Genomic DNA, 9,900 nt, shown 5'->3' on the forward strand with positions numbered 1-9,900 from the left:
CGACCAAAAGACCAGCGACCAAACGACCGCACACGCAACAACATCATGTGGTCTAATGTATATGAATCTCTTTTCACAGAATGTTTATTATTGTAGTGAATGAATGCCACTCACAAAAACGGAAAAAAATCACAACTCTTACGTTCTGAAAACTTTGTCACTCGGCTGTCCCATCTGCTTCAGGTCAATTGCGTAGGTCTTCAGTTGATCAATAATGTCTTTTGCCCTTAATATATACTTCTCTGCATCAGCCATGTTTTCTCCCTGAAATGCATAATATATTGTAAAACACAGACATGCTAATAAATAATGCTATTGAATAAAAACGATAGCAATAATCATAGCTCAAAAATTACTGGAAAAATGCAAAGAAGAAAAAAAGAAACAGGGAAAAGAATGACAAATAAAATAATAAATCAATGGCAAATATCCCTTGCTTACTGTAGGATTAATTGGTTGTGACATTTGAATTCACCACTAGAGGCCACCATGTATTTTTTTCACCTTTGTTACATTTTGCAATTTCTCATTTTTTTCCTGACACAATGATAGGTTCACCCTTTAGGCATTCCCAAGTGCACGCCGTAATGAAACCGACATCTGACTCATAACCGGGTTCTTGCAAGACAGAATCGATCCACACGCGTCCTCGGTCAAGATCATTCTCCCGAATCGAATCCTCTCTTGCTCATTTATTACATAATACATAAGTTTAACAACATGCATCTCAGTTCTCAAAACAATTGAAGGTCTGTCGGTTCTTCCCGAGGGAGGGCTGTGGACAACACTGTCAGAAGTCAAAACATTTGTAAGTCCTCCGGATTTTCCCAAGGGAGTGTTGTGTACCACACTTTCAGAAGTCAAAACAATTGTAAGTCCTCCGGATCCGAGGAAGCGGTATCACCACCTGGTGCGAAGTCAAAGTCAAAACAATTGAGAGTCCTCCGGATCTACGGTGTGAACGACCGTGTGAGAGGTTGATGGTCCTCAAAACATTCTTCTTCATCAGCAAAGCGTTCTTCATTGCAAGCAAATAATGTAATGTATACTAATCATCAAATATATAATAATGTACTCAGCAAATAATAACCCTAACACACAATTCATTCATTCATTTTCTGAACCGCTTATCTTTACAACGGTCACAGGGGTGCTGGAGCCTATTCCAGCTGTCACTCATACCTAGGGGTAATTTAGAGTGTCCAACCTGCCTACCATGCATGTTTTTTTGTGGGAGGAAACCCCACACAAGAGGGGAACCTGTATTCGAACCGAGAACCTCAGAACTGTGAGGCTACTGCACTAACCACTCATACACCCTGACACAATTCAATTTGATTTTTCAATCACACACTGAATGTATTACCAGAGCTACCAACCTCCATTGACTCCATTTCAGGTGTACCCTTGTCCCATTTCCGGAGTTTTTGCGTAGTGATTGTGATTCACTCAAAACCGATATAAAATGTAAAAACTAAAAATAGTTTAGGGAGGTTGTCAGGAGTCCCGGAGTTTGCATTACTTGTCCGGGTAAACTCCCAAAATTCTAGAGATGTTGGCAGCTCTGTATTACTTCTTTCTTTAAAAATCACACATTGCAGAGGGTTACAATTTAAAAAATGTTTAACTCTGTAAAAGTCTCAATTTCACTGGCTGAATGCACATTAGAGGAGCTGGTTCAGGCCCCTGCCGTCATGTGTTTTGGGGTTTGGTAGTTGGGTGTATTTTCCCTTGTGTGTCCTGTCCGCGTGATTGTGAATGTGTTTCACCTGCTGTGTCTTTCCAGTGCTCCTTCCCTCGTATGGCCCAGGTGTTCGCAATTGTCTTGTCAACCCCTGTCCCCTATGTATTTAAACCCCGTGCCATTGTCAGTCTTGGTGTGAGTATTGTCTTGTTTGGAGGTCACGTCTTCCTCCCCCGGTCAGTATGTTTCTTTGTGTTTAGTTTTCCCAGTTTTTAGTTTGTAAGGTTTTATTTTGTACACTGTTTAGTTACAATTAAAGCCTTTCCTTTTTATATTCCCTCACTTGAGTCCAACTCCGCTCCACCACTGAGCTCACATACCACCTTCTGAGTTGAGGCATATGAAACATACTTTACAATACCAAAAACCATATAGTAGCAACAAGAGTGGCTGTGAAATCAAATTATAGGTGGTTTACTTTGGAGAGTGGCAAAAAACTGTGCCAAAAAATAAAAAGAATGTCTTGTACTGTAGAGTTGAGCCTTGGGGGGGATGAGTATAGTCACATCAATAACTACCAAAGAATGACAGGGAATAAAATGTAAATAGTCAAGCAAGTGCCAACAATATTCTTCAAAACAAAAAGGAATAGAATTTATGTATCAAGTTGACAATGTGGTCTAAATCTGAATATAAATTGGAGTGACGTGATAGATGCAGTGTGGTTTTTTTTTATAATACAGTAATACCTTGGCATACGAGTGCCCCAACATACTAGAAAATTGAGATATGAGTACAATTCCGAGGTAATAGTTGCCTTTAGATACGAGCATATGAGACAGCCAAGTGGCCGTGACGCGAGAGGCTGCTTATGATAACAGTGCACTGTCTTTATTGCTGTATCTACCTTGTGTAAAGAAATCTACGAGCACTGGGTAGAGCATTGCATTTTTTTCTGTTTTTTTTTCTTGTGTTAGTCAGTGCAGAATTAAGGGAAAAACAATGGGTCCAAAGCAAGCAGGTGCAATGAAGGGTACTGCAAAGAAAAGGCATATGATGACAATCGATATTAAGCACGAGATAATAAAAAAACATGAGAGTAGTGTATGCATGATGGAGCTGACTCGCTAATACGAGAGGAGCACCCAGACAAGTTGGTAAGTGGTCGTGCGTTATCCTAATATGAGGACATTTGTGTGCGTCATTTTCGTAATATTTTGAAGGTGAGACAAAAACAAACAACCCTAGATAGGTTCCTTTTAAAACCTCTGGCTAAAAGTGAAGGTGGAAGCGAGGCAAAAAGAGCCAAGAACAAAAGTAAAAAAAAATAGAATGTTCGTAATCTAAGTTAATTTAAGTTACATTTATGTTCATGTTATGTTACGAATGCGTTGTCGTCCAAAAAGTGTCTCTCTATTGTTCTCTCACTCGCTCTCTCTCCTCCGCGCACTCGCGTTGTACTGAATAATGTCTAATTTTAGTATTGAACATCATAACCACTAGATAGTTATTTGTTACTCTGCTAGTAGATGGTTAATTCGAACCAATAAAAATATGTTTTTCCACTGTAATATCCAGTTTTGCTGTTTTTTCAGAGGGTGGGAATGAATTAATTTGTATTTACCATATTTACTCGCATACAAGCCGCTTTTGTCGGACAAAAAATGATGATTGAATCGAGGGTACGGCTTATATGCGCATACAAACTGCAATTTGACGGCACCGTGACACGATGACGTCATTTCAAAATGGCGCTCATGTGTGCGGCGTGACATCACGGCGCAAGCGAATGCCGATACGATAATTTATTTTGAAAATACAGAAAAGATAAACAGATAAAACGCTAAACATAATTTATTTTGACATCTATGAATGAAATTCATGAAAAAAAATGTATCTTGCATAAAACGCCAAACTTTCCATTCACTGCTCACTCGGGGCACGGCCATCTAAGTGAGATCGGGGCGCGGCCATCTTAGCAAGGTCAGGGCACGGCCGTTTTAGTTAGGTCGGGGCGCTGATGTCTACATTTTTTTTCGCCAGATGAGAGTAGCCTTGATTTTGAAATAAAAAAAAATCCACCTTGATTTGCTTTTTTGTTTTATTTCTTGTTCGAAAGTGAAAACTATTGAAATATTTTGACATTAGAAGCAATATGGCTGCCACAACATTTTGGGTAAGAAAATTGTAATTTCTGTAATTAGAAAGCATCAGGTTCTCATCAAGAAAGACTTATTTCTTTTTTCAAATGGAATAATTTGATATTTTGCATTTACAAAGACAGGCATATTAACTTTCTTATGATATTGACCCTAATAGTGTGCTTTTGGTTCATACAGTATCCCAGAAATACCACCTGTGATGATTTTTCTTAAGATTTTCCCTTCAAAGTAACACGTTTGTACTCCCTATTAAAACCATGAATATGGAGGTGAAAATTGGCAATCAGGGGGGCGGCTTATACGCGAGAAATTGTAAAATTCAAAAATTTCAAGGCAACTTTCAGGGTGCGGCTTATATGTGAGTAAATACGGTATAGTTAATTTCTATCGGAAAAGTTGATTTGAGATAAAACGTCATTCAAGCTCGGTCCAGGAACCCCTTAAGCTCGTATCTGAAGGTATTACTGTAACATAAGGTGTAAAACAAAAGATACCAAACAAGTGTAAAATAAACTATTTATACACAACAAATGTGTTTACTGCTTAAGGTAAACAGCAATAATGTAGGGTAAAATAAATATAAACTCACTGAATGTTGAGCAAATTCAGCTCTCCTCAGGTCCTCTTTGCATTGGGTTTGAAGCGACATGGCTCTCTGATTAATGTCATTTAGGCCACTGCAAAGTGAAGCACAATAAGGCAATCATATTGTCTGTGACTTTTTTTTACCATAATTACTAACAATAAGAAAATAATGCTTAATTATTTTTAAGATATGTGTTGCAGTCAACTAATTGTTGTGTATTGTTAACTGAGCAGAAATTGACCTCCTGGACTAGACCTGAGCATTTTCTGGCCCACTGCCTGAATACAGAACACGACCCACGTTTTAGTGACCTGCGCCCGACGGTGGAGTCTGCAGCGCTATTAAGCCCAGAGAAATAAGAAGCATTTGAGAAAGTCCCGCTGTACAGGTGAGAAAAGTTACCATTGGTAAAAACAGTTTTATAAACAGTAAGGGGCTAAGCAGATATTCTACACTTCGTGAGTGACCATCAGGAAAAATGATGATGGTTCTTTTTTTTAAATCTACCTATACATGTGAACAAACATTCTTGGTAATGAAGTTTAACAAGTCCAGGTCATGTGTGCTTCACATTTCAACCTCAAACCATCATCCTAACTTTGAGGCACCTGTTGAAGTTCTAAAAAAGGTTGGATTTTCTCATCAAGTGAGACAACCAAACAGACAAAACACGAAAAACGTTTTCCTTTGAATTTTTTCTGTATTATTTGGGAGCTGGAACAAAATTGTTTTTGTTGCATTATTACTGGCATCCAAAAACATTGTGATATCTCAATCGAAAGGTAAAAAGAAAAAGCATCTCATTTTCTGAACCGGTTTATCCTCATTATGGCCGTAGGGGGTGCTGGAGCCTATCCCAGCTGACTCCGGGCCAGAGGCGGGGGACACCCTGTATCGGTGGCCAGCCGATCGCAGGGCAGAAGGAGACGTACAACCATGCACACTCACACCCATACCTAGGGGCAATTTAGCCATCTTACCTAGACAATCAGCCTACCATGCATGATTTTGAATGTGGGAGGAAACCTGAGTACCCGGAAGAAACCCACGCAGGCCCAGGGAGAACATGCAAACTCCACACAGGTGGACGTGACCTTGATTTGCACCCAGGACCCCAGAGCTGTGAGGCCGACGCGCTAACCACTCGCCCCACCGAGCCGCCCAACAAAAAGCATATTAGTTCTAATGTTACTAAGAGTTACAACTGTTGTACAATTACTAGTATTTTTTTGCATCAATGACACTGAATAGTGTTTTTGTAAAAATAAAAAAGCACCCTCATTATCTAATACTAATAAGCTCAGCAGATTCTGTAAACCGTTTAATTGACTTGTTTAACATAGTAATAGAATTGCTAACTGGAGGAGATTTGAAACTTCTGGCATGGACCTCCGCAATATATTGTGCTCTGAGTTGGCGTGTCTTGGACCATCCTTGACCTTTCATTCATTTTCTGAGCCTCACAAGGGTTGTGGGGGTGCTGGAGCCTATCCCAGGTAATTATGGGAACAGGGCAGGTGGCCAACCAATTCCAAGGCACAAGACGGACAACTGTTCACGCTCACACTCGTAACTAGAGTCAATTTAGAGTGTTAAGCATTATTATATATGTGTAATATACTTTTGTAAAGACTGATGTCCACAAAACAAGGGAGAAAAGTTACCAGTGGTAAAAGCAATTTTATAATCAGTGCATATAGCCTACAAATGTGGCTAAGCAGATGTTCTACACTTCGTGAGTTCCCATGTAGTTTTGCATGGGGTAATTTAAAATAGTTTTGTAAAAGTATAAATGTATCATCCGATGTTGAAGATCACTTATTGACACTGAATTACCCCGCCTGTGGCCCGGAGTCAGCTGGGATAGGCTCCAGCACCCCCCGCGACCCTAATGAGAATGAGAGAGAAACACTGAATTATTAACCATCAACTGGCGACACTTATCATATACCGCAACCAAGATGGCGCCGCTCAAGTGGCAGCCGGTGGCGGTAGCTCCATCCGCTCTTGCTCGTTTTGTGTTTTTGTTGCTTTTCTGTCATAATGATTTGATTTTGTGATTCTTAATGATTCCATATACTTTGCTTTGCTTTGTACTTTTGCTTTGTTGTTCTGCGGCCTTTGCGACTGTATTGTCTAACTTGTAACTATGTGTAACTATGCCTTTCCTGTATCTGCATTCTCAACCTCTTGTTACTGTCACCATGAAATTTCCCGAATACGGGATGAATAAAGTTATCCAATCCAATATTCATAAAGTAAGTATTTTTTTAAATGGGTGTGTTCGGTTAAGATAAAGAGTGCAATTTAAGGGTTCATGCAAATTATTGTTGTAGTTATACTGATATTGGATGGAAGTAGCAAACAAAGTTAGTGTAAATTTAATTCCACTTTACTCCATTACATTTTTCATCGCTGGATAATTTGCATGGAGTCATGACCATTGACATGCATCAAATTTGTTAAAAAAGATTTTAAACAAATCGTTTAAAATAAATACATTCATTTATTTTCTGAACTGCTTATGCTCTCGTGCTGGAGTCTATCCCAGCGGAGGAGGGGATCTCCCTGAATCGGTGGCCAGCCGATCACAGTGCACATAAATACATTTTTTTTTTAAAGCCAGAAAGTATAAGATATATACTATATTAACAATAGTTGCAACGCAGTTGTCAGTAGTTTACATTTTCTAGCACTAATGAATACTCCAGGAACAGTCAGAAATATTTAATTTACTCCACCAGAAAGTTTGATTCGACCTAAACAAAATTTACAACGGTGTATAGTTGTTGTTTTTTTGCAAATTAAGCTTCATGAGTACATAGAATCCCTGGAGGTATGTACCTAATTCCACCTCCCGTTGTAGATGCCATTCTTCCTATGGTGTCTACTGCCATGCCCCCAGCAGAAGACATAGGCAGAGTGTTGTATCCATCCATGCATTGCTCATGTCCATTGCCACTTCCTTGCACAAACTCACTGCGGTTGTAGAACCCCCCGGTGGTCGGGTCTCCTCTTCGGCTCAAACTCATGTTCAGTACGTTCTGAGAACTGTACTGACTCATGGCAGCAAGCGTGTTGAGGTTGCTGGAGAAAACGCACCGGTCGTGGCCACACCTGACTGCTGTTCCTGCGGGCTTTTGGCCAACCTCCTGAGCCAATAAGGAACTCCCAGCTACTTTCTCTTTCTGCCACTCCCAAGCTATTCTGGAGCAATGAGTAAACTCATATTATTGAAGGCAATTCAAGAACTGCAGGACATTTTACGTCACACCCTTCAAATTTTAAATAACCCACATAGAAAAAATAAAACATCCACTATGTGAGCAAATGTCCTCACACATCTATAATAATAATATCACATTTTGTTGGGGTTTTGGGTGGATGTGTTTTTCCTTGTGTGTGCTGTCCGGGTGATTGTGTGCGTTACGCCTCTTGTATCACTTCGGGCTCCCCTTCCCTTATGTGTGATTCGTAAACAGCCAATGTGTGTCTATTTAAACCCATGTGTCTGCCATGTCTGGCGTGTCTAGTGTTTTCTCCCGTCCCCATGGTTTTGCCTCTTTGTCGGCGTGTGTGTCTTCCGCAGTTTAGTCGCCATTTTGGTCCCCATGTTTATTGTTTAAACTATTTTGAAAATCCGGATAATAATGTAATTTCATTGCAATTTTGTGGCATGTGTCAGACAATTTATAACTTGGAAGGCAGCATAGTGGTGCATGTGTTTAGAATTTTTCATTCATTGCTCAACCATCAAACCAATTGACAATAATCCTAGTGTGTAGCCCGCCTATCTGACGAAAATCTTTGGCTTTCCCTTGATTAAGTTTAACTTGTTTCACAATGTAGGTGGCAATGTAGAATATACAGTATGTATTGTATGATGGCAGCAATGAATAAATAGTAGTCAAGATCATGATTTTAGTAGAGTTTTAGTTGAAACAAAGTGCCCAACCCTGTCACCTCATATCTTAATATCACCAGGTGTTGAGGAATGTAGCATGATTGCGTGTTCAAAGACTGGTATCACAAGTTTTGTCTGGACACGAACTCAAGTGTATGTGAAATATGTTTTAAACATGAGGAGATATTGTGAATCAAATCTCAGTGCAAATTTATTTTAATCATGTCTTATGGACGTCACAATAATTGCAAAACACTGCTTACAGACTGCATGGAGGATAGCATTTTGGACTATGCCTATGTGTAGCAAGAATTCATTGAACCATTCTATTTAGCAAATAAAGTCCCACATTCCCAAGTTTTACCTAGTGGCAAAAGACAAACTGAGACATATAATAACTCACTTTTGGCTCTAAGTGAATTCACTTATACACTGCATTTTGCAGGGCAACATTCCTCTGCCACTGGGACTGCATACTTTAAAAAAATACACTGGTGACTGACAGCTGATAAATTATAAGTAATGAACTTAAATAAGCATGTTTCAGTCATGATCTTGCTGCAGGCAATTTTGGGTGTGACCAATGTTCCCTTTAATTTTTTGTTTGTCTGGGCAGAAAGACAACCTCCCTGAGCACACTGAGTACCAACCGGTGTGAGCAACATCATCATTGCTCGCTATGGGCACACACCAGTATCACACCTGCCGTAAGCAGGTGCATGTCTACTACACATAAATGATTTAGTAATAATAAAATGTAATGATTAATATCTATGAATGGGCGGCCCGGCGGATGAGTGGTTTGCGCGTCGGCCTCACAGCTAAAAATAAATAAATAAGTAAATTAAAAAAATTAAAAATAAAATTGGGATTTTATTTTGTGCGCTGTATATGATTTGCTGTGCGCAGAGAAGACGAGAGTAGTGCGCAATTGCGCACGCGGGCAGCTTAGAGGGAAAATTGGGTGTGACTCTCTTTGGTTAACCACATTTCATTCCTGCTTCCAAAAAATGAATATGATATATTTATGAACCAATTTAACACGAGTATTCAAACCAACATTTTATCAGTGGCGGCCTGTGCATTTTCTCGTAGCGCATTCAACAAATCAATCCAACCCTCAAAAACTATTTTATGGCTATAAAACCTCTACTGCAGCTACAGCTGCGACACATAAAAGATAATCAATGAATCAATGCACAAAAAATTGGGTAAAATCCACTTCCTAGCCGCATTTAATGATTACATACAAATACTGGAGCTTTTCAGACATTAAAACCAGGCCAGGGGGGTGATTTTCACGGGAAAAGACAGCGATGAACGTCAATGGCGTACCGGCAAACATTGCCCGAAAATGGGGTAAAATCTAGCCGAAAACAGCATTTATTGATTAAATACAAATACTGGAGCTTTTTAGACATCAGAACCGGGCCCGGAGTATCATTTCCCCGGGAAAAAGACGGCGATGAACGTCGAAACGTCCATATATGTCCATACGCGAAACAGCAAAAAATTCACTAAAATGGGGGGAAAATCCACTTCTTAGCAGCATTCATTGATTAAA

General features: G+C 39.6%; 1 protein-coding gene across 1 annotated transcript in view; it reads right to left on the reverse strand.

Annotated features, from left to right (window-relative positions):
* dspb (desmoplakin b) overlaps positions 1-7,552 on the reverse strand; it is a 59,425-nt gene extending 51,873 nt beyond the window's left edge. The window contains 3 exon segments of the mRNA XM_077594560.1: positions 143-264; positions 4,436-4,523; positions 7,277-7,552. Of these exon segments, the coding sequence (XP_077450686.1) occupies positions 143-264; positions 4,436-4,523; positions 7,277-7,497 (431 nt within the window). The 5' untranslated portion in view covers positions 7,498-7,552.
* Between the last annotated feature and the right edge of the window lie 2,348 nt (positions 7,553-9,900).

Source organism: Stigmatopora argus, chromosome 24 (genome assembly GCF_051989625.1).
Source record: "Stigmatopora argus isolate UIUO_Sarg chromosome 24, RoL_Sarg_1.0, whole genome shotgun sequence".
NCBI classification, from domain to species: domain Eukaryota; kingdom Metazoa; phylum Chordata; class Actinopteri; order Syngnathiformes; family Syngnathidae; genus Stigmatopora; species Stigmatopora argus.